Here is a 26050-nt window from a genome sequence, read left to right as displayed (position 1 = left end):
CATAGCACAGACAGTCACAGCACAAGCAGCCACAGCACGGGCAACCACAGCACAGTCACAGCACAGGCAATTATGGCCCTGATGGTCACAGCACGGACAGTCACACACAGCTCAGGCAATCACAGCACACTCAGTCACAGCACAGACAGTCACAGTACAAGCAGTCACAGCACAGGCAGTCATAGCACAGACAATCACAGCACAGTCACAGAACAGGCAATCACAGAACAGGCAGTCACACCACACTCAGTCACAGCACGGGCAGTCACAGCACAGGCAGTCATAGCACGGGCAGTCACAGCACAGACAATCACAGCACAGTCACAGAACAGGCAATCACAGAACAGGCAGTCACACCACACTCAGTCACAGCACAGGCAGTCATAGCACGGGCAGTCACAGCACAGGCAGTCATAGCACAGGCAGTCATAGCACAGACAATCACAGCACAGTCACAGAACAGGCAATCACAGAACAGGCAGTCACACCACACTCAGTCACAGCACGGGCAGTCACAGCACAGGCAGTCATAGCACGGGCAGTCACAGCACAGACAATCACAGCACAGTCACAGAACAGGCAATCACAGAACAGGCAGTCACACCACACTCAGTCACAGCACGGGCAGTCATAGCACGGGCAGTCACAGCACAGGCAGTCATAGCACAGGCAGTCATAGCACAGACAATCACAGCACAGTCACAGAACAGGCAATCACAGAACAGGCAGTCACACCACACTCAGTCACAGCACAGGCAGTCATAGCACGGGCAGTCATAGCACGGGCAGTCACAGCACAGGCAGTCATAGCACAGGCAGTCATAGCACAGACAATCACAGCACAGTCACAGAACAGGCAATCACAGAACAGGCAGTCACACCACACTCAGTCACAGCACAGGCAGTCATAGCACGGGCAGTCACAGCACAATAACAGCACAGGCAATTATGGCACTGATGGTCACAGCACAGACAGTCACACACAGCTCAGGCAATCATAGCACACTCAGTCACAGCACAGGCAGCAAGACCACACACAGACACATAGAACACAGACGGGCCACACACTCAGCTAAGGCAGACAAACAGACTGCTTCCAGAACACGCACAGGCAGACAGTAAACGTACAATTACAGTGCACAGACTGCTCTAAGACAAACAGCACACATACAGAATGCACACTGGCACAGTACAATACAAATATGCATGTATGGCAGTGATGTACTAAATATTTTTTATTTTTTTGCCCAGACATACACTGAAAGCCTTGGTTCACACTAGAATGCAGTACGGAAAACCCGCAGATTTCCTGCACCACATAAGAATCACACTGCCCTTTTAATCTTCAGCGGGTGTCAGTGCAACCTTAATGACACCCCAAATGCAGGTCGCAAACGCAGTGCATTTGTCTGCACCAGATCGCATGATACAAAATGACCATGCAATCCAGCTGTAGTGTAGTTCCCAAATTGGTGCATGCACAACTTTGGTGTGATGAGGTGTGATTTGAGCCCATTCACAAAGAATGGGCTCAAACTGCACCACACTGAATCACATGTGAATTGCTCAAGAATGTGTTGTGGTTCCTGTGCAATTCATATGCGTTTCATAGTGTAGACTGAGGCCGAAGCTATTTTGCAGGCAGTTGGACATGTACAATGTCAAACCAAACATTTGGCGTTAGGACTCATGTACACAGGGCGTTTGGAAAACTCTTATGAACGATGAAAACTGACTGCTGGAAAACGTAGGCTAAAAAAATGTCAGTTTAGCTGCGTTTGCATACCGCATTTAGCCGCGTTTATGCACGTTTGCATTTAGAAGCGTTTTTAAAAGATTGTGCCACCAGGCCCCCCCCCCCCCAAAATACTCTGACTTTCAGGCACAACTCCTGCTTACACACTTGAGTGGTATGGAAGTGGGGGGCTCACTAGGTACCATTTTCAGAATGTTACTATTTGCATAGTAATATCTGTGGGACTACCATCTCCCAGATAGTTTAGCTTAGAGATTTGAGCTGGTAAGGGCATAGTTTAATAACTAAATATAAGCACGGTTAACCTGATCGGCATTCAATGCATTTAATTGCAGTAACCATAATGATACCATCATGCTGTTAGCATAAAAATACACACCTATTAATATCAATAGCACAACTCCTGGGACATATGAATGTACATCTCAACCAGGGGCGGACTGACCATTTGGAAACTCGGGCACTGCCCTAGGGCCCAGGGTCAGTAGGGGGCCCCATGAGATGCCCCTGGTACCTCTTTCATAGGCTTTTTTGAGTTTGAGCAAGGACACAGGGCCTTATGATCCCCTATTGCCCAGGGGCCCCATGAGTTGTCAGTCTGCCCCTGATCTCAACTCACACAGAATGTGCCAGCAACATTCACTATGAAATTTCAACAAAGGAAAAGGTTTGTTTTTGCTTTAGCAGAAATGTGAAAATCGTAGAAGAGATGCTGTAAAGTTTATTTTACTGATATTGATTAAAATTTCTTCTCCTAACTGTATAACTCAAAACTATTTTTCTGTTGAGATACATTGTACATTGATACATTTGTATTTTATACAGTATCTCTTGGGTTATCTAGCGGAGAGTGCACATCTACTTCCCAAATTGCAGAAATGGAGATCCTGTTATTTTACACAGGCGTGTTTCAAACTAGCCTAGCCTCAAATACAGTGCCTTGAAAAAGTATTAATACCCCTTGAAATTTTCCTCATTATGTCATGTTACAACTAAAAAGGTAAATGTATTTTATTGGGATTATATGTAATAGACCAACACAAAATGACACATAATTGTGAAGTAGATGGAAAGCGATACAAAGTATTGACTCAGGGGGGCTGAATACAAATGCACATCACACTTGAAATATTTATTTATTTAGACCATTTATCATTTTCCTTCCACTTCACAATTATGTGCCACTTTGTGTTGGTCTATCACAAAATATCCCAATAAAATACATTTACCTTTTTGGTTGTAACATGACAAAATGTGGAAAATTTCAAGGGGTGTGAATACTTTTTCAAGGCACTGTATTTACATATTCAATGAAAACAAATGATTACATGTTTTAAGGCAAATTTCACTGTAACAGAACACACTGTTATATGTACCCTATTAGTCAAAATATCTTAACAGAAGACGTTTATGATTACTTACGGTAAAAGCAGGGCCATATTTATACTTCATATTTATACTTTCCCTTAAGGCCAACTGTCCTGTGATGCCCACAGCCTAACCCAATCAACTAGATAGCTTTAGCATTACACTAATAAAAACAGCTGTCATAACCACACAAGACACAAGAGGTTGGGTGCAGAGAGGCTGAAAGAGACAAATTGCCTGCTCTGCCTTTGTACACGTAACTTCAAGCTATCACCGAATATTGTTAGCAATTTGATTCTCAGTGTATGAATCCTGGGTGGGAGAATAGTAAGTGAACAGTTTACTGATCTAGCAAGAAAAATGCACAAGCCATGCAGAAAAAGCACAAGTGAGGACCCAGACAGATTGCATAAGCAAACCAATATTTATAAATAGACAAGTGCTACATAAATAATGTGCATGAACACAAAGGAAGCTTGTTTCACAACATGCCCCTAAACCAAACCGTTATATTTTGTATATTGGACCTATAGTGGGTGCTATATTTTCCACTAACTTTACAAAGAACACAAAAAAGCACAAAAACCAATAAAATTCCAAAAGTGAGTTTAGGTTTTGAAAGAAGTGACAGTCCTTTCTATTCCTCTATGCTGTGACCCAAATAAGTGAATAATTTTGTATTTTCACCACATCCTGGCGAGGTATATATAAATTGCTCACTCACCAGACCTTTTGACCCCAATTAAGGTGGTCAGATGCCCTTGTTGGTCATATAGGGAACCATCCTCTCAGGCTTTCCTAGAATGTTGCTCCCCTCCAGCAGCTCTCCATTGATAAGGCCAAAAGCTAAGGCAATGGGATTTTCGGCAAACTCTGATTCATCTCGGTATTCAATGCGAGCTAATCCTTAAGGAGATGTGGTGTCAGGCCACTCAGATAAACCAGACAGATATAAAATCTTTCTAAGTGTAGCATTTATTACATACACATTTTGAGCAAAAAACAAACGATTTTGCACTCACATGGAGCGGTGCCTATAATATGCCTAGATTGCACAAGCAGGCTATGCAAAAATTTGGCCACTATTAAAAGCCACATTATTTTATTATTATATAGAACAGAATAAAAGATAAAATGCAAAACACTGAAAATGGATTTACTGTCACGAGCATAAACTATTACAAAAATATTTTTAGACAGAAATTAACTATAGGATTCCACCTACTGTTTGTGTAGGTATGAAATTCCATGGAAACTTAGCAACGGATTTAATTTAAACTACATATTCACTGTAACTAATAAAGCAATGTTTTATTTCATTTACAGATTTATTATTAAATAGAATAAATATGCGAACTTGATATTCTTTGAACATTACTCTTTTTATGTGTATTTTAAATGATTAAAATTGCATGACAAGCCAACCCCACCAAAGAAGTGGTTTTAGGTAGTAAACTTTGGGCTCTGGATCTTTTACACAATTTAGAAGGTCCACAACCAAGACTTTCCTGGGGTTGTTTGTACCTTCATTACTCTCTTACAAGACAATAACAAGGGTTTTTCCCTTTAGAGGTTGGATTAACAAATTGTTTTGTGCCATTATATAGAGATTCCAAAAACATTTTTTATATGGAAAATTATGTCTATGCCTGTGTCTATGTCTAATTAAAATCTATGGAAGGATTCTCCCTAATTGTAGACTGTTAAAATAAGTAATCTGCTTGCATTTATAATTGTCCTAATCCCTGTTTAAATCAACTGTATTGTTATTTTTGTATAATTTACAGGTGAGGATTTGAAGACATGGATAGATCTCCATCCAAACCTTACTCATCCAAGAAAAGGGTAAAAATACACCCCAACACTGTGACAGTTAAATACACATCCCATTATCCACAACCTGGAGATGAGGGATATGAAGATACCAGTGAGGAAAATGGGGGATTTGTAGAGGAGAACCCCAAGAAAAGATTACTAGGAGATGCAAAGAAGAAAGGGAGAACCTTGTTTGGGACAATGGATGCTCGCCCAAAACAGATGCAAGATCCTGACAATGATCTTGCTCAGCAGTTACAAAGCTTTGCAGACAGCTCTATATTTCAGTCTCGGAAAATGTGGGCTGTACTCTTTGGGTCAGCATTGGCTCATGGATGTGTAGCACTTATTACTAGACTGGTTTCTGACCGTTCCAAAGTGCCATCACTGGAGTTAATATTCATCCGTTCCGTCATCCAAGTCCTCTCTATAATCATGGTGTGTTATTATAAAGAGGCTCCTTTTGGACCTCCGGGGTACAGACTGCGGTTGTTATTCTATGGAGTGTGCAATGTTATTTCCATTACCTGTGCCTACACCTCATTCTCTATTGTCCCTCCAAGCAATGGCACCATCATGTGGAGAGCAACCACCACTGTTTTTAGTGCTGTTCTGGCCTTCTTGTTATTGGATGAACATATGCCAAATGTAGACTTGATCACTGTTGTTTGCAGTGTGTTTGGGGCATGTTTGGTTATGATTCCAAATATTGTTAATGAAGAGAACTCCTTCCTTGGTGTCTGGAAGGAAGCATTTGGTTATACAATGACAGTAATGGCTGGACTTACAACAGCACTTTCAATGATAGTCTACAGGTCCATCAAAGAGAAGGTCAGCATGTGGACTGCTCTTTTCACCTTTGGGTGGACTGGGAGTATTTGGGGAGCATGCACAATGTTTGTCCTTCAAGAACCCATTATTCCTCTAGATGGAGAAACCTGGGGCTACCTTTTTGCAATCTGTGTATGTTCTACTGTGGCATTCCTTGGTGTTTATTATGCTTTATATAAATTTCACCCAGCCTTGGTCAGCACAGTGCAGCATTTGGAGATTGTTGTAGCCATGATCCTGCAACTTCTTGTCCTACGCATGTTTCCCAGTGCTTATGACCTAATAGGCGGAGCAGTCATAATAATCAGCGTCTTTGCATTGGCTGGCTACAAACTGTATTTAGGAAGATTGGGTAGACAAGATTATCAAGAAATTCTAGACTCTCCCATTAAATGAGGGACAATTTCTTTGGTTGGCTGTCTTGTGTTTGTAACAATGTTGCCTACTATACATTCCACCACTGAAGTGACCAATCCTGAGATTTCACTGCAAGCGTGGAGGCAGTAATGAAAAAAGATAAATATAAATATTTAGATATATTTTACATAATTTATTTTCTGTTACATACAACTAGTCTAATATAAGAAATACTTTTACCAACTGCCTCATTTAGGAGATTTATGTAATTTTTTATGGCATTGAATCTTGATGAGATTGGTTGCAAAAAAAAAAGTATTTTAGGTTGACATAATAAGCATATCATTTGCTATTTAATATCACAAACTCACTCTTTTTATAATTGTTATGGTTGTTTTCCTATATTGCCTTATAGTTGGAACACATCTTTTAATCCTGATAGCTTCTATGCAGGGCAGGCAGCACTAAAAGGCTTCAGTGGGTTACTGTGACATGCTACCTTCCTAAAAGAAAATTGACATTAGGAAACCATAGATGTTGCCATTGCTGAGCTGTCCTCCTGAAAATGCCAGTTGTCTGGGTGTCATATTGACCTTCCTACAAAAAACACTAAACTACCAACCCAGAACATGTATAAAGATAAGGACTTTTGACATATCACCAACTGATCTTCATACTATAGCCAAGTAAGTGATTTAGAAATTGTTGAAATGGGTTGGCCATCACAACAAAAAGAAACTAGGAATTTCAGAAGGAGAATGGCAATTGCAGATCTGATGTTTTTCCAGTGACAGCTTCACTATAAGCTATAGCAAGACCATTTTCCAAATTATGTTCGAAAAGTGCTCAGGAAGGTAGTGAGTTAATTACATGATTGGGGTGAACACTGGGCTATCTACATTCTACTGTTTTCAAGGAAACCAAATTTGAACAGGTATAGTATAGCATACAGTAGCTAGCTGTAGATTGAATAAAAAGGGTACATTTTAATATAATTCTATCAATTATATGATATATTTTAATCTACTGTATATTATTACATATAAACTTTCATCAGACTGGAGTTTCCTAGGACAGTTAAATCTGACATCTAGTTGGTTGACATGGGCTACTACACATCATTGTTTACTTATAGATTCACATCAAGTGAGTCCCTTAATATCATTTTCATAGACTTCTCAATACTATAAATTGAGTCTTCAAGAACCACGCACAACCCATTTGTTTTATCTAGACAGACCCGACACATAATGTGTTGTTCATTGTATGGTTATAATTTGTAAGGCTTTTAGTTTTCCTATTTTGTTTTCCCATTTTATGAACCAGATATTGCTGTTAATTCCTTTCCAAAAACACCAAAGTGGTGAAAATTTTTCTTTCAAACAAAATGCTGGAAACTTTGTGACTCATCCATAAACTATTCGATGTGCCAAATATATTTATTTTTCAGAAATACAGAACCCTCAGCAAATAGCAACTGTCACACATGGATGACAGACTTGACTGGAGGTTTATGTCTTTGTCTCCTGCCATGCAGAGAAGACACATTGCAATGCTGTTTATATGATGTATTTTAGGAGCAGTGTTTTAAAAGCAGGGAAGTGTTTTTGTGCACATTGTGGCTTTAGAAAATAGAACTGCATTAATTTTATCTCATGTTGGACAGTTGGTCAAAGAGTCTATGCAGCACAACCTCCTTTGAATATTTCATGAATAACAATGTCATTGTGTAATTATAGATACTTTCATGAAAAATGTGTTTGGATGGCCATCCTCCTAGAACTACCATTTGATCTGGCAGCATGCCTTGACCCATAGGTGAGGGTGTCACTGTGGGTATAGCCTAAAGCTGGATCTTGTCATCCTTAGCTCCCTTAAACCTAACACACATTGGGAGCCCAACCCCTGACATTTGTAGGGAGACACATGATGATTTTGAGCACTTGAAAGATGTTCTAAGGCAAATGCCTCTAGGATGCAACCATAAAGTCTAGTACACATGATGAGAAAATCAGACAAAATGCTGCTTTCAGAGTGATCCCCCGATCTGACTGTTACTACACAGCTTTCAAGAGCCGATCACGACAGTTCATGCAAAATTATCCGAAGGGACAAACACAAAAATATTTCTCGTACCATAAGCAGAACAAACAATTTTCATTTAATCAGTACAGTATTCGTCCAAAAAAAGTCGAGTGACCAAGACAGCGCATGCTCAGAAACAAAAGAATACATTACAAAACAATACATCACTTCTGATGTTGAATTCTGTTCTACGAACATATTCATAACATTAGTAACCTATTCATTTTCGATATGAGACTAGTATGCAAAAAAAAGGATTATCATTTGTCTGATATTCTCAACCTGTGTACGAGGTTTAGGGGTTCCTCCAAACCAGACTTGATATTGTGTATCCTTTGTTATTTTTCCTATTTATGCAATTATGACAGACTATCTGCCCATACACATACAGTGGAGCTGATAATGTGGATCTACCCAAATGGAGGAGCCATCATTGTATAGTTTAAAACTCTGGTCAGGAATCTTGTGATCCACTAATCTAGCATAAACTGAACCTTTTTCTGACCAGTGAGGGCACTAAGGTATTTCAGGCTGTCAACAAATAGAAAAAAGACAATGAGGAATGATTATGAAAAGTGTGCTAAGCTTCATTAGTTGTGTGTCATTGGCATGTTCTATACCATATCTAAATACTACCTGTAATTCCACAATTAAATCTCTGCATGTAACATTACCATACTAACACACTAACAGCTATAACTTGTAGCTGTGCCTTGGATGAAGAACCCTACTTTGATATGTCCACATAAAAAATGATTAAAAAGAGTAAAACAACTCTTGTCTGGCTCTTAGACCACTTGAGCGTTAGGCAGGTGTCAATTTGTTCTTTCATTGTGATCACTGCCAATCAATATATATGCTGATTAAAACCACAGACTGGAAGTATTCACTTCTGCAGGCTCTGGCTGGTCCTTCCTTACACTTCAAAAGCAGTATCCAGAGCATGGATGATTATCATCGATGGGACATATCTTACAGTCTGGGACACATAGGATGGATATTTTCCGCAAAGTAATATTCTCTCAAAGCACATTTTAAAGGCACACTCACATAGGTGGGACAATGTTAAATACAAAATAATTGTCAACTAAGATCTGAATGATAAAACACACCTATTACATGTGATTTATGTCTTTCCTTGGTGTCACTTTCCTAGTCTGGAGGGAATGTAAAGTAGAAAGTAACTAAACGGAAAGTGATAGCAGAGTCAAATACTATGACCACCTTCATTGTGAAACAACACATCAGCACAGAGAGAAGTGATTGTTATGTAGAGTTCTTTTTGTATATGAATAATTCAGCTCAGTCCACACTTTCTTGTCCCAGCACCAGGGAGCATGAGCATGAGAAAATTCTATTTTAAAGACTGCTCTTTCTATGGATCTCATCATGGCCTTATATAGTTGTAATGTTTCCCATTTTTAATTTAGCCCTGGTGCATGAGGCTCCAGTATTCAGGCAAGGGTGGAGGATACAGGCACACTGTCCTGTCCCGCTGCCGGCAGCTTGTCAAAGTCTATGAGAGGCTGACAGCTGCTGAGACTAGACGGTGCATCGAGTGGTACTTACATTTAGTGTAGTATGCTCCCAGGGACAAATGCCTAGAATGTGAGTAGTTTTCATTCTGGGCAATTGTCCTTGGGCGCTTACTAACACCAAATGTTCGCATCGTTTGGTGCACCTTCCAGTCTCAGCAGCTGTTGGCCTCTCATAGACTTTGACAGGCTGCCGGCAGCGGGACAGGACAGTGTGCCTGTACCTTCCACCCTTGCCTAAATGCCGGAGCCTCATGCACCAGGGCTTAACACCCAGTGTTCATGAAGTCATAAGCTGACCATAGATGATTTGAATCTCGGCCAGTTCAGCAGGGACTGGCTGAGATTCAAACCATGTATGGGCAAGCTAAATGTACCCAAGATGATCAATTGATCAGCTTGGGTACAACCAGCCAGTCGGATTTAACATGCGATTATTGCAAGCAGCTATTATAGCTGCTAGCAGTAATCACTGTGTTCTCCCGGCGGGGTGTTGGGGGGAGCTGTCCTTGTCAGGAGAACACAATAGCTTCACGGGAGGGACTGCCCCATTGACACTGGTTGTGTTGATGGGAGAGTCAAGCGATTTCCTGCAACAAAAGAAAATCGCTCCATCTATGGCTGGCTTTAGTCATGTCACTGCCCCATACTACAGGTAATAAGCAAAGATGTTTTAAAGGTTTAACACAAAGTAGATGAGTACAGTTTATTGTCAAATAATTTAAAGCATTCTTTTCAGTGATATAGTAATTACTGACAATATTTGCCTGGTTGATTAAACATGTATGCTTATACAGTGTACTTTATCCTCCTATACATTCAGCTTTGAACTATTCTACGTGTAGTCTTTTTTTTTTTTAAAAGGAAGTGTTAAAAGTAAAGGTTCATAGGAAATCTTTATAAGCTCATTGTACTGGGAATCCTCTGTTCATTCAACAGATTGCTGCATTTTTCATAAACAAAGGTGCTTTTAACCAAGTAAAAGACTGAAGAAATGCTTGTATATCCCAAACCATGTGTCGGTAGAGAGATCACGAGGACTAGATGAAAACACCCAGCTCACTGCCATGTTAAGACAACATTCCACCAATCTGCAATGTATTTTTCTAACGTTCTAGTGAAGGAGTGCCATGTTTTTTGTCTATGAGTGTTAAATGCACAATAAAAAAACATACTTGAAAGTGCTGAGTAGTGTTTTAATACAAAAAAAAAAAAAAAAGATTGGGTTGATTTGTGGATGCCCCTAAACACGTGTGTAAGTGCGTGTGTGTGCGCACCAAATCCAAAAAAGCAAAGATGGCGGCCACTCTGATCTGTTTGAAACTGGAAAAATTTACACATGGGCAGGGCAATGTGAAAAACAGCACACTTTCAAGCTGGCTAGCAAAAAAAAAAAAGAAATTTGCTAATTTCAGCTTCCCACATGACAGTGCTGGTGCCTAGAAATGGGTTATTCGGGCATGTAGTATTAGAACATTTAGCCCCAGTTCACACTACTGTGACTTTGCATGTAACTTGCGTTACATAAAGTCACAATTGAAGACAATTGAAAACTCATTTATTTCAATTGCTTCAATCAATGCGACTCAAGTCACAGCGACTTTGAAAAAGGTTCCTGCACTAATTTGATGTGATTGTCATACGGCTTGAGTGCCATAGACTCCTCAAGTCGCATGAAAGTCACAAGCAAGTCGCACTGGAAATTGCACAACAATGTGTGTGAACCGAGCATTAAAGAAAGCGGGCAAGTTACATGCTCTCCATAGTACTCGTAGTACTGGGTATTTCCTTTTTTATCCTGCTGAGGTGGGGCTGGCAGTAAAGTGGATCTTCTAATAATCTGAGCTCTAGTTCAGTGACTTAAAGCGGAGCTCCAGTCACAATATAACAAAATAAGTTAGCTGCTGACTTTTAAAAAAAAGACCTTCACCTGTCCCTCGATCCCTTTGTGTCCTCCCCGCAGCTGGTTTCACCAGCCGTGCTCTCTCCCCAGAGCCGGCATCTTCAGTGTGGGCACCTGGCTGTGACAGCTTGCGGCTTCACAAGCAGGAGCCCACTGCTCATGCGCCAGTAGTGCTGAACTTTCTGAATGGTCCTGTAGTCTTCTGGGTCCTGTCAGGTGTCCCAGAAGAATACAGGGGGGACCAACTTCCACTTCTAATCTTACTGCCTAGGTCATTACAGCGAAATGGAAGCAGGTACTTATCAAGATCAGGTACCCCTCCCCATCCACTCCCCAGAGTTGCCCATCCTTAATGGGGAGCGGGGGACGAAGCCTTAAAATGGAACTTCCCCTTTTGGGTGGAGCTCTGCTTTAAAAGAGAAGTTGGGCTTTTTTTTTTTTTAGAAATCATACTTACTTAAGTGGATGCAGCATCAGTCCAAAGCTGCATCTGTCCCCCGCCGACTCTAACTGGAGTGTTGGACTGTGAAGGGGAAGGGAATAGCTGGCTCAGGCTCTCAGTGGATCGCTGAGAGGCTAACCTAGGTGCCGGTCCAAGGATCTGGGTGGATTCTGACTTTAAAGTTGGGATCTTTCCCCACCCTGGACCGACTGAGTGACGTCAGCCGACAGCGGACAGAACAAACAGCAGTCCAGTGATCCACAAAACCCTAAACCCGCCTCAAAACCCTAAACCCACAGTTCATCCTGGGGCGAGACAAAAACTCTTATAAAACATTGTCCAATTTGACCAAATAAGTAAAACATTCCTTATCTTCAGAAAACTGTATAACTAATATCAAAGATGAGCTTGGGTGTTCTCTGAACTCATCCCTATTCAAACTATCAAATCACACTTTTTTAAAATCCAATCTGATGGGTCATTCCCTGCCCTGCAGCAGACACAATCAAAAAGGCAGGATACTGATGAAATCAGTGAACTTATATTATTTATTTATTTCAGGTACTTATATAGCGCAGTCAATTTTACGCAGCGCTTTACATATATGTTGTACATTCACATCAGTCCCTAACCCTCAAGGGATGTACAATCTAAGGTCCCTAACTCACATTCATACATACACATACTAGGGCCAATTTAGGCAGGAGCCAATTAACCTACTAGCATGTCTTTGGAGTGTTTGAGGAAACTGGAGTACCTGAAGGAAACCCACACAGGCACAGGGAGAACATGCAAACTCCAGGCAGGTGGTGCCGTGGTGGGGATTCAAACCAACAACCCTAGTACTGCTAACCATTTAGCCACTGTGCTGCCCATATATGGACACATTCCCTTATTTAGTCAATGTCATTGGCATGTCATATAAGGGCACTGACACCATCAACATCCCACAGTGTGGTGCAGCTGATTGGATTAGGAAAAAGAGTGATTCGATAGTCCAAATAGTGACAAGTTCAGATGCCTAAGCTCATCTCCAATTAGTGGCCATTTGTACTGTGTAGGATCCAAAAAACGGCACTGCTCAAAGCTCCACTTTTTTCTCCCCAGCCACAGGTATATCAGGTGTTGGCCTAGGAAGCCTGTCTACACTTTTTAGTGAGAAGTGATGTAATTTAGAGTGTGGCTCCTGTTTTGTTACTGTCACATATTTGCTGTTTATCTACTGTATTACCTCTATTCCCAAAGATCAGCAGGCGTGCTAGTACATGCAGTTGCATAGCTTTAACTGTGTACACCCCTGTCCACTGCCTTTGCAGCTTAAGGGGGGGGGGGGCGTTGGGATCAATTAAAAACACAACTCAGCTGTGTGTTTTTACCTCCCCTTTTGAGGCCTTTCCTTTGTGTGCCTTTGCCAGCCTTCCTGTACCTGCGTTATTCCCTGTGAGCTTCAGCCTGCCATTTGTTACTAGCACCTGTGCACGTCTTTCAGTGTGTCTCTGTGTACTCCTAGTCTGCTCCCTGCTATGTGTCTCTGTGCGCTTCTGCCTGCTTCTAGTGATGTTTGTCTGTCTTTGTGCGCTACTACTACCTCTCAGAGAACCGGTGTGTCTTCATGCACTACTGTGTGTTTCTGTGCACTCCTGGCAGCTTGGACTGTACTACCTGTTGACCTGTGATCTCAGCATCTCAGCATGGCAAGGTTCTCTTACCTGCTTATCAGTTCCCAGTAGCTGCTTGCTTGGGATAGAGAGAGGGCCAAAGCCTGGGATCAGTCTGTAACCTAACCCATCTCCACCTTCAGAAACTCTAGAGAAGAAAATGCAGTTCCATGGACTCTGTTCTTGGCTCTTCCAAGGGCCTTCACCTCCGCTGTATGTGCGGGAATGTTGGGTTCTTCCCATCAGTACCAATAGGTATCCTCCCTGTGTTAGTCTCCTTATGCACTTCAGCTGTACCCTGGTACCTGTATTCCCTGAGACCTCTGTGCACCTCCATGTCCATCATATGTTCATCATATATACTTTCACCCTTGTGTTTCTATAAGCCCAGCGTTTCACTGCTATCAGATATACCTGTCCCATATCTCCCTATGAGTCAATCCCTGTGCTGCAAGTGTCTTTTATTAGTACTCCTGCCTGCCTGTAAGCCCAGCACCCCAGTGCTGCACTATACTCCTGCCATTCTGCTGAGACCAGAATTCTGTGCTTTCTCAGATTCTCGTCTCTTGCGCATCTTTGTACCTGGTTAGCCTGCATAGATGAACTCTCTGAGCACACCTCCATCCAGTGTAAAGGCTGCACAGAGGATCCATGAATGACACCCATACTTGACATTTGTTACATTTATATTGTGTGCTTTAAGAGACAAATCCAACTATTTTTTTGAAACAATCTACTGAGTCTACTGGAACCCATTCATAACTATGTAGAGGTTTCCTCCCATCACAAAAAAGTGCCCTTATGCCTTTTCAAGTGAACAACTGTCTACTCAACTTACTATACTGTACATACTGTATATATTTATACAAGTTGGACATTGTGTGTATGTATAGCCAAAACATTTTTTTTAATTAGTAGATAGAATAAGGAGAACTGAAAACCCCCATCATGTTACGTTTTGCTATTTTTGTCCCACTGGGTAGTTTGGTCTTTACTTTCTCACCACTCCCCTGTGTAATACTGAAGCCATGTTTGCATGGTCAAAAGCAGCACTTTTTCAGTTGCATTCAGCTTGCATTTGAGAAGCTTTTGAATTCCTTCAATATTATTTCATTTTACCTTCTTCTAAGCTGCATAGGGCTGTTCTTGCATTCCCATATACTTCAATCAGGAGAAAAGCAGTTCTGAGGCAAACAAAAAATTGCACATACAAGCTTATAAAGAGTAACTGAAAGCGGTTATAAGGAAAAAGGTTTTTGTTTTACCTTAATGTATTCTCTACATTAAGGTAAAAAAAACCTTTCGCCAGCTTGACCCCATAGCCTCCCTTTAACCGCTGACCCCAGCCCAATCTCAATCCGCCATTGTGCATGTCTGCAGCAGCTCTTCTCCCCTTTCTCTCTTCTCACTGGAGACTTGGCAGCAGTCCCTGTGAGGAGGGAGTAGGGTTGAGGATAAGCCATGTTGTGTGTATCTATGGACGCACACAGCCCAGCTTGGGAGCATGCCCACATGCGTACCCTCATAGCATGCTATGGGAACACTCAAAGAAGAGGAGGAGTGGAGAGTACCAATGGGGAACCCCAGAAGATGTGGTTTGGGGCCACTCTATGCAAAACCATTGCACAGAACAGGTAAGTATACTGTACAGGGGCGGACTGACCATTTGGAAACTAGGGCACTGCCCGAGGGCCCGGGGTCAGTAGGGGGCCCCATGAGATGCCCCTGGTACTTTTTTCATAGGCTTTTTTGAGTTTGGGCAAGGACACAGGGCCCCATGATCCCCTATTGCCCGGGGGCCCCATGAGTTGTCAGTCCACCCCGATACTGTAACATGTTTATTATTTTAAGAACTTTTGCCTTTTCAACTGCTTGAACTCTGGAAGCTGTGCCCAATAACAAAGGCAAGCAGATAGCAAATGAATGGTCACAAGGCATTGTCTGTGGTGTCTCTGCAGCTAATCTCTCCATTATTGACTTACCCTGCCTTCTGCTGCCTTGTGTCTCTGAGTGGATGCTGCCATCTTGGTAGAGGCAGGGTTTTACTTACTCATGTCAGTCTACAGCAAGCAGAACAGTGAACAGCACAGTACTGACATCACCAAATCTTACACCAAACCTCCTGAGACTAGCATTTAGAGAATTACCTTAGATCTCACATTGCAGATAAACAGAAATGAAGTTATAGGTACAGAAGTGCATAGGCACTCTCACATACCAAAAAGCAAACTGCTATTTTTCAGGAGGAAATCAAGATGAAAGATTTATTTTTCATGGTACTGCTTAGGCACAATTAACATTTCTCAATGTTCCATAAAATTTAACAAATTTTCACTTTTTTTAGTTCAGGTCTACTTTACTATAGCCAGCAGACTGAGATAGAAAAGCTGCACATCATAGTTGGTTTAGAGAGTATAGAAATAGAAATTTGGTTTCGGGTACATCTATATGTTCAAGTTGCTTGGGTTAACAGACTGGTCCTATGCCCCCTAAGCCTTTTATGCATCAGTACTGGCCAGTGAAGGTGGAAGAGGACAGGCCAGGTTGTTAACAATCTAAGGAGTATAAGCATATCAATTGTGCCTAGGAATTCTGGGGTGCTTAAACTGAACATAGGGTCCCTGCAGTATTGACAGAACTGGATTAGAAGTATTGACATTTCAGATTTGTTTACACAGTCAGTTTTATTCTATGGCTTTTGTGTCGCTTAAATCACATACTTTTTATGTACTATACAAAGTGTTGCTGTATTAAGGATACGAAAACTAGCAACTGAAAAACCATGCCAATCATGAATGTGTAATAGCTTAGGGGTCAATAACTGCTATGATACTAAGCCAGACTGTGAATGTGCTGTGAAGAAATGAAATCTCTTTTGGATGCGCTTTAAATAGAATTCTCATTAAAAAATTATAATTAGTAAATTCAGGTATACCAGCTGCTATGCAGAAATGTGCTACAAAAGGGCAAGGTATAGAAGCAGAGCCCCAAATTAGCTTTTTTCACTTATGATTGCTTTGTTTCAATCAGCTAAACTGTCTGATGATTTGAACTGTCATTTAGTGGAAACGGTTTTTTTTTGTTCTATTTATTTATTTCAGGTCCTTACATAGCACCATCAATTTACGCAGCACTTTACATATATGTTGTACATTCACATCAGTCCCTAACCCTCAAGGAGCATACAATCTAAAGTCCCTAACTCACATTCATACATACACATATTAGGGCAAATTTAGACATGATCCAATTAACCTACCAGCATATCTTTGGAGAGTGGGAGGAAACCAGAGTACCCGGAGAAAACCCACGCAGTCACAGGGAGAACATGCAAACTCCAAGCAGGTGGTGCCATGGTTGGGATTTGAACCAGTGATCCTAGTACTGCCAGGTAAAAGTGCTAACCATTTAGCCACTGTGCTTTTTGGGCTTTTTTAGTCACTTTTGCTGGAGTGCATCATACACAGGTGAGGTGCACCAGATCACATACAGGTTTCAGGCATTTTTGATGCACATTATTTAAAAGAATTGTGTTATTTTTATGCTGCCTTATTAAAAGACATGCTCCAGTAATTTTGTAAATATTTGTTTACAACATACATTGGTACATGTCCCCCATGGCAGTGCCCAGCTACCCATGCCTGTTTTTACCAAAAGCTTGCATTGAGGCCCTGAGAAAAGCCAAATAATATTATACAATTATACAGTTCTGCTCCCATAGACTTCAATGTGATTCAGGTGCTATGTTCGGGTTTTGCTAATTTTTTCAGGTGTTCAGTGAACATTCAGCAAACTGAACTTTGTTCAGTTCGTTGATCTCAAATTTGTTAAACAGTTGTTGTAATGACAATAAAGCAACACTAGGACAAGAGGCAGCACAATGGGCATAGCACATTGGGGCAGATTTATTAATGGTAGCCATTGGCATGGTAGCCAATCAGCTTCTAACTTCAGCTTGTTCAATTAAACTTTGGTAATAAATCCTGGAAGCTGATTGGCTTCTATGCAGAGCTGCACCAGATTTTACACTTTCCAGTCTTAGTAAATAATCCCACTGTGGGGGAAATACGTGATCTGTTCATCGGTTCCTGAGGCTTACATTGTGAAATGCACATGTAACACTAGATATTGAGCCTGAAGATGCCCACAAGATGGCTGTGTTCATTACTTTGACTTGCTGTAGCTCTAATACAAGTGTCCAGAGTGATCTGGCAGATGTGGTCTCGAAGGAGGATCTTGCATATAGTAAAGCTCAAAAGGAGAAGTACGGCCAAAGCTCTTTTGGCCATACTTCTCCTATGGGCCACAGGAGTATAGTTCGTTCTGCACTCCTGTGATCCATTTTCAGCTAAATGCCACTGTTAGCTGATGTCACAAAGCCAGTCCAGGCTCTGAAAAAATCCCATATGGGCTGGATACACCAGGAAGCCTGGACCGCCACCTGGCCTAACCTCTCAGCAATCCGCTAAGAGCCTGAGCCACCCCTCCCACCCCCTCCACAGCCCAGGGGCAGAGTAGAGAGCCGGAGACTTACAGTCCTGGCTCTCTTCTCAGAGTGGAGGGTGAGAACTGAGCATTCAGTGGTGTTTGATTGCTCAGTTCTCTGTGCAGAGCTGGCAGGGGACAGATGCACCATAGGTTCGATACTGCATCCACCTAGGCGAATATAATGTTGCTGTTTTTTTAAACCCCATACTTCTCTTTGAAGTCACAATAATAAGGCCAACAAGTACCAGCCAAGGGGAGGGAAATTATAAAATAAAAAGCCCGGGCAGGAGCTGGGGCAGTTGGGGGAGAGAGGCACCATCTGGGAAGGTGTGTGGAATTGTGCTGTTTGGACCAGGGTTGGACGGCATTCTACAGGGCTACATCGAACCGAGGAGCAGACTGCTGTGTTGAGTGCTGAGCTATAGAGTCAACCCATGGGAGATCCTTTATTATCTGTAGTAATTGCTTGAGTTGCATGCATCCTAATCGACACAGCTGCATCGCCACTTAAGGGCCCCCCCAACTGCACAGACAGCTCACAAGTAGATTGGGTGAGAGGGTACCTGACTCACACTGTTCCTATACTCAACAGATAGTTCTCTTGCCATGTAGGCCTAGCAGGGCCTATACCCTTCATTGACACTTTTCCCCAATAGGAGTAAAACATATTGCTGACATTCACTACTGAAAGTTGTACCTATCAACACCAGGGACCGCAAGCAAAATTGCCACTAACCCAGACTGCTGACTTGGACTACAACCCCCTTTTGTATCATAATTTGTTGCATGATATCTCAGTATTAACTTCTTCCAATCCCCTCTCCACATTACACTCTCTCTGATTTAAAGGGGCATACCTACTGAATGAGGCTAACCCTTTGCACATCTGCTTTCTGAACTCCACACCCTAAAACAACATCGCACTGTTTTATCGCACCAACGTTAATGGGCTCCAACTGATTCGGCAGAAGTTGATATCAAGGAACTGTTCAGACATCGTGACCTGCCTGGGGGCAGCACTGGTTTGCTGGTAATTTAACAAACTTTCAGGCCTAAGCTTAGCCTCTCCTGACTTAGAGCCCTCAAGTGAACATAGCCTCCGGTACTTATTGGTAGCCATACACAGTCACTTGGGGCATAATATCTCAGTCAGAGAGCTAATGTTTATGCTCGAGGTACCGCAGTACATGCTCAGTCCAATCTTAAAGGTAACTGCATTGTATTGGTATTGCACTGTTTTCTCAACCCTAAATCATTGAACTGCTGTATTGCCTTTTCTCTCTGGTCTGCCAATACAATCTGTTTATTTTTCTGTAACTGCTGGGAGACCCCAGCCAATGTATTCTGATGGTGTCGCCATGAGTAAGGTTCTTGCCTAGGACCAGGGAAAGAACTACTATAGGTCTGATTATTTAATGATAATGATGTCATATTTCAACAAATGATTACATACTTTTTTTGGAAACAAACCAAGCCTTCTTGTGAAGATATTGTCTCGCAAAATATTACACCAGTAATCTATAGACAAAAAAGAACATGAAAAAAAATTTTCTTTTTTGAACAGTGTTAGTTTAAAAAAGTAGATTTACTGTAAATAAAATGATATATTTTATTCTATAATTTAATCAATTAAAAATTACATTAAAATAATGATTTTTTTTTAATGTACTCATTTTCTTTTTATGCTACACTGAATATTAACATAAAAATAGAAAAAGAAATCTAAGGAGTGAAGGGCAAGAATTAATTATTCAGGGATACTTACAGTTAATTAAGTGTTAATAAGGTGTTAAATAGAGATACAATTGAAATTAACAAATGAAATAGAGAATTCAATGAAGCAATGGGGTTTATTTACTGAAACTGGAAATTGCAAAATCTGGTAAAACTCAGCATAGAAACTAATCACCTTCCAGATTTTACTGCCAAAGCATAACTGAACAAGCTGATTTTAGAAGCTGATTGACTACCGTGCACAGCTGCACCAAATTCTGAGTGCATCTGTTTTAGTAAGTCTACCCCAATACCTTGTCACATTGTATTTACTCAATTACAATTGCAGACTATCTGCTATTGTCATTTTAGGCTAGGTTCACATCTGGGGGGTCAGGAAACTGTGCATAATTGCACGTGTTGCCAACCCAGAGTCAAAACATGATGGTCTTTTGCAGACATACATGCCTTATTGAAAATGCGGTGCATTGTGGGGTGTGCAAAATGGCTGGTAGCCTACCAGCCTTCCAATATAAACCAATAGCAGTTACTGTAAGCTGCTAGAAATAGACTAAAACCTGACTTCAGAGTCTGTATTGTGATCATCGAGGATTAATTGCTCCATAGTACATGCAGCTGCAATGGCCATTGAGTGTGTGTTTTAAAGCTCTTCTACTGCTTGCTAGGATTCTAGGAAACACTAATGTCCATAGTCAGGGCATAGGTGCAATTTAAGTTTGATTTTGAGATCGCTATATACAAGTCTGTTTTTTTTATTACTTAAAGAGGAACTGAATTGCAGCAACTGTACCCAAAAGGAAAGTAGAGGCCAAAGGATTAGTCACCAAAAAACTAGAAAACGAACCCCCGGAAAGAGCATGGAGCTGCCACATCCCTAAACCGATAACATCTTTGAAAGAATATAATTTTATTTATACATGGTTAAAAGCAACTAACATATGATACCCTAAAATATGTGGTTCCAGTATGACATATTCATCATACAATAAACATCAATCCTTATAAAATATTGTTGATCATAAGTTCAGAACTAATCCTTGTGATAATCGTGCGCATAGGGACATCGATGCTGGCAACCATTTTGTCTCATGACCTGCAAATCTCATTCTCACTCCTTCCCCTCCTCCCTTCTGAAAGGAATGTGGTCTGTATGTGAACTGGGGTCACAAGTGCATAGGCACAGCTGAATAAGCTCCATGGTTGTAATCCCTAATTAGCCCGGTTCCAGAATGTCTGCTTGACAACCACTTTCCTCTGCCCGGTCGTAAAACCATAACTCAGTTGGTCACGACCTGTAAGCATGACAGCAGAGGGTGCCATAAATCGTACATCCCACATGAGTCATTTTTCATACAAATTCATAAACTTCAGTAGGAACTGGGCACATTGATATGAAGTATATATTCGGATAGGTAATTTTAATATGAGTCACATGACACCTTACATCCTTATACAGCGCCCTCAAGAGGGTAGAAAGCAATATCTTTTATCCGGAGTAGCAGGATATGTTACAGTTTAGTATCTGTGCATTTGGAATATGATTCTACATATTAATCTGCCAGTTGCTAGGATGCTACCTGTACCTATTGAAGGTTATTGACCGTAGTATGAACTTGTAAGGGATTTGGTCATAACCTTGGTCCCCGCCTAACACCCATTCCCAAATGAGGCGATTGGCTCTTTGTTTCAGGAGACACCCCTTTGGGATAATAGAAAAAAGGCTGACATGCCTGGAGAAAGTAAGATCTCTCCCTTTTAATATCAGGAACCATCTTTGGGAGAAAGGCAACCTTTTTGTTCGGATGATTGGACTCTGCTCAAACCAAGGACTTTTGCAAGTATCCTGCCTTCTGAAACTTCTTTCTTTTATTTCTCTGTTGTTTTATTGCTCTCTTTATATATATTTGTTACATCTTTTTCTGTAAATATTTTAATTACACCATTTTGACCTTTTTAGTAATAAATACTATTTTCTGAAAAGTGTTAAAACTGTCTCTAAAGCTTTTAATGCAAACTAAAAGAATTCCTTTCTCTGAAGAGTGCTACTATATGTATTAATCCTCTGAATACATCTGTCTGTGGTGGCAGTGTGTTACAGACGCTTATTCTAAAATCATAGTGTTACTGCTAAGATTTGTGAGTTTCCTCCTTCTCTGTAAAAAAAGGTGGTGGTGGCAGTGTGAAGGGTTAATTGCGTAATTAACCTGACCCAGTAACAATCGCTCTCAGGCTGCTGGCACATACAGTACATTGTGGTCCAGTGAGCTGGAAAATCTTTGTGCAGGGCGCAGCTGAGAGTGGCATTGTTATGCAAGTGACAGTGCGGTCTGAGATCGGCTGGTCCTTCGGTGACAAGTTGGTGAGAAGGGCTGGGGTCTGACGCCGCGCACCGTCACAATCCTCACACAATATCCAGGTGTAAACCCCAACATGTTTTGATCAAAACAGTGTAGATCTTCTTTAGGAGCCATGGCCAGATATCATCCAAACAACATAATCAATCATCAAAAGAACAAGATTTTACATCATAGCAAAACTGTGAGCTTGACTCCCTGAGGGTTCCTTGTTAGGTATTCTGGTCTGCTTTGGTGTTCAGTGGTCTGGAGGGAGTGTATGTTCTTTTAATGGTTACAGTCATGTTCATTCATTATTTATGTGAATTGTAAGTACATACATCAATCATTTTGAGAAAGGCATTGTATACACAGTTTTGCTATGATGCATAATTGTGTTCTTTTTATGCTGGAGATGTTGGAGGACTGTGATATTTATGAAGGGGAGTTTCCAGGAAGTAGACACAGAACTGAGCCTCATTACCACACACACATGAACTGCTGTTGCTGTTGTATTTCACCCACACCAGAAGCAGAGACTATTAGTCTTTATTAGTACAAGTATTCTTATGTTCTAATAGTTTAAGTAAAGCTGCTGTAGGAGAAGCTCAGTACGTGTTGGAATCAGAAGAATGTCACATGCTCATGTTCATATGCATGCTCATGATTTTAAACAAAAGCTCGATGCAAAACGGGCATTAACACCCATGCGCAAACGTATGCGCGTGTGCTCAGAACGTATGCACATGCACATGTGCACACACACGGCCGACATTGCCAGTCTTCAGCTACTTCCTGCTTATCCTGAGCCTTGACCTGCTATACCTGTCTACCCATGTACAACTCGGCTTGCTCCTGACCTGTCCTTGGATTTCTGCTTGCTGTTGCTGGCTTTTATCCTAAATATGCTCCTGTCTTGTGCTCCTGTACCTCCCTATCCTTCTGTGTACAGATCCCGGCTTGCATCCTGACTCTGTCCTCTGCCTGATGTCTCTGCATCTCGCTGCCCAGATCTTGATGACCTTTTGGCTTTTGTCCTGGCTATGCTCCTGTCCGCCAATCAAGTGTCACTGTATTTCAGTTCCCTGTTCCTGCCTGGTGTTCTATAATCATCTGCTTCCTCCAAACTCCTGCTTGTGCTGTCTGTCTCAGAAGCCCTTGTGCCACTCTGTGTCTTCCCAATTCCTGTCATCACTACCAGGGGTGTTGGATAAGAGGTGCAAGAGAAGCCCCCTCTCCAGCTTGATCTCCACCAGATATGTGACAGCTGCCCACAGTTTCTTGAGTCTGTTTCTGAATCCTTGTGACAGATTTACACTATATTGCCAAAAGTATTGGGACACGCCTCCAAATAATTGGATTCAGGTGTTTCAATCACCTCCATGGCCACAGGTATATAAAATCAAGCACTTAAGCATGCAGACTGCTTCTACAAACATTTGTGAAAGAATGGGTCGCACCCAGGAGCTCAGTGAATTCAAGCGTGGTACCATGATAGGTTGCCACCTATGATATTTCCTTGCTATGAAATATTCCACGGTCAACTCTTAGTGGTATTATAACAAAATTGAAGCAACTGGGAACAACAGCAACTCAGCCACAAAGTGGTAGGCCACGTGAAATGACAGAGTGGGGTTAGCACATGGTGAAGAGCACAGTGTGCAGAAGTTGCTAACTGTCTGTAGAATCAATAGCTAAAAACCTCCAAACTTCATGTGGCCTTCAGATTAGCACAACAGGGCATAGAGAGCTTAGTGGAATGGGTTTCCATAGCCGAGCAGCTGCATCCAAGCTTTACATCACCAAGTGAAATGCAAAGCATCGGATGCAGTGGTGTAAAGCATGCCACCACTGGACTCTAGAGCAGTGGAGTTGTGTTCTCTGGAGTGATGAATCACACTTCTCTGTCTGGTAATCCGATGGATGTGTCTGGGTTTGGTGGTTTTCAGGAGAACGGTACTTGTCTGACTGCATTGTGCCAAGTGTAAAGTTTGCTGGAGGGGAGGCTATTATGTGGGGTTGTTTTTCAGGGTTTGGGCTTGGCCCCTTAGTTCCAGTGAAGGGAACTCTTAAGGCATCACAATACCAAGACATTTTGGACAATTTCATGCTCCAAACTTTGTGGGAACAGTTTTGGGATGGCCCCTTCCTGTTCCAACATGACTGCACACCAATGCACAAAGCAATTTAGTATAAAAAGTATAGCAAGCACTACAAAAATGTCTTTATAAGCTGCTAGAACACCAAAAAAAGGTAACCAACCAACCTTTCAATGAAAAATAGAAAAAAAGAGGGATCGGTGCAGCGCTTGAATAAGAAAACATAAAATGAGTACTCAATTCAAATATCCTAAGCGTATATATAAAGGCAGAAAAAGAGAAAAACGGAAATAAATACAATAGTACACAATGCGCTATTCAGTTATTGATAACAAAGCACACAATTGTCCAAATTCCCATGTCAATTAATATAGGGAATAAATAGAATGTTGTACAATCCGGAGGTGAAGATCCTTGAAACAAATAGAATGCGCACTCACCAGACGTGCGTATAAAATACGCATGTAGAGAGATATAATCTTCAAAACATCTCGGTCATTAAGGTTCTGGTCAGGTCGCACTCTACATCATCCTCTGTCTCACCGTAATCAACAGTTACCAGGGTTCATCAAACAGTATGGGCGTCAGAGTTCTCCTTGGTCCAACCAGGCACTGTGGGAGATGGTGCTCTCAAAGAGAGCCCAATAAGGGACGCCACATAGTGTGATGTTGTTTTGACACAAGTTTATTAGTCAAGATAAGGCAAAATAAAAGGTGTTACTGACCATAAGTAATAGCTGGCCACGTGTAGTGGCTAGATGTCCATGTGCTGTAGCCCACTGACGCGTTTCGTGCGATGCACGTTGCGATGCACGTTCTCAAAGGGTGCACAAAGCAAGGTCCATAATGACATAGATAAGTGAGTTTGGGGTGGAGGAATTTGAGAGACCTGCAGACTGAGTCCTGACCTCAACCCGATAAAATACTTTTGGGATGAATTAGAGTGGAGACTGAGAGCAGGGCCTTCTTCTCCAACTTCAGTGCCTGACCTCACAAATGTGCTTCTGGAAGAATGGTCAAATGTGCCCATAGACACATTCATAAACCTTGTGGACAGCCTTCCCAGAATAGTTGAAGCTGTTAGAGCTGTAAAGGGTGTGCCTACTCAATACTGAACTCTACAGACTAAGACTGGGATACTATTAAAGTTCATGTTCGTGTAAAGGCAGGCGTCCCAATACGTTTGGCAATATAGTGAATCTCTGTCCTATTGTTATTATCTCACATGCTCAGTGCCATATAGCTATCTCTGTGTTACTGTATGTGTGTAGGTGTCACCTTCAAGGATATTAGTAGGTGAGCCTGTTTATTGCAGCTCTTGTTATTTTAATTAACCCTGTCCCTTCTGGTCTGGTATTCTATAGCTATTTTAAGCTCAGGGCTCAATAAACAGCACAGGCTAGAGCCAGGGTAGGCATCCATTGGGCACTTGATAGTTAGAGGTCCACTTGTATGACAGATTAGAAGTTACTATGGACTAAGACACAGAATAGATAGCCTGACTCTAATTTCCAGTGCAGCATCAAAATTTTGCTGTAGAGAATCTGCATTCCAGGCTGGTTGGACAACAATTGAAGGATCTCCCTGTCACAATTGATCTTGTCTTCAGGTCTCGGACACAAGGACTGATGCCATATTACAATCAT

The 26050-nt window shown here is 41.6% G+C and overlaps 1 protein-coding gene across 1 annotated transcript in view; it reads left to right on the top strand.

Annotated features, from left to right (window-relative positions):
- The window catches only part of SLC35G2 (solute carrier family 35 member G2), a 48132-nt gene extending 38680 nt beyond the window's left edge, over positions 1-9452 (top strand). Inside the window, exon 2 of the mRNA XM_089671948.1 lies at positions 4912-9452. Within this exon, the coding sequence (XP_089528074.1) occupies positions 4928-6166 (1239 nt within the window). The 5' untranslated portion in view covers positions 4912-4927 and the 3' untranslated portion in view covers positions 6167-9452. The remainder of the gene's footprint in view (positions 1-4911) is intronic.
- The last annotated feature ends 16598 nt before the right edge of the window (positions 9453-26050 follow it).

Source organism: Staurois parvus, unplaced genomic scaffold (genome assembly GCF_062004578.1).
Source record: "Staurois parvus isolate SC_StPar_1 unplaced genomic scaffold, SC_StPar_1.0 ptg000116l, whole genome shotgun sequence".
Classification (NCBI taxonomy): domain Eukaryota; kingdom Metazoa; phylum Chordata; class Amphibia; order Anura; family Ranidae; genus Staurois; species Staurois parvus.
The sequence above is the reverse complement of the archived record's forward strand: the minus strand, read 5'-3'. Positions and strand labels throughout refer to the sequence as shown.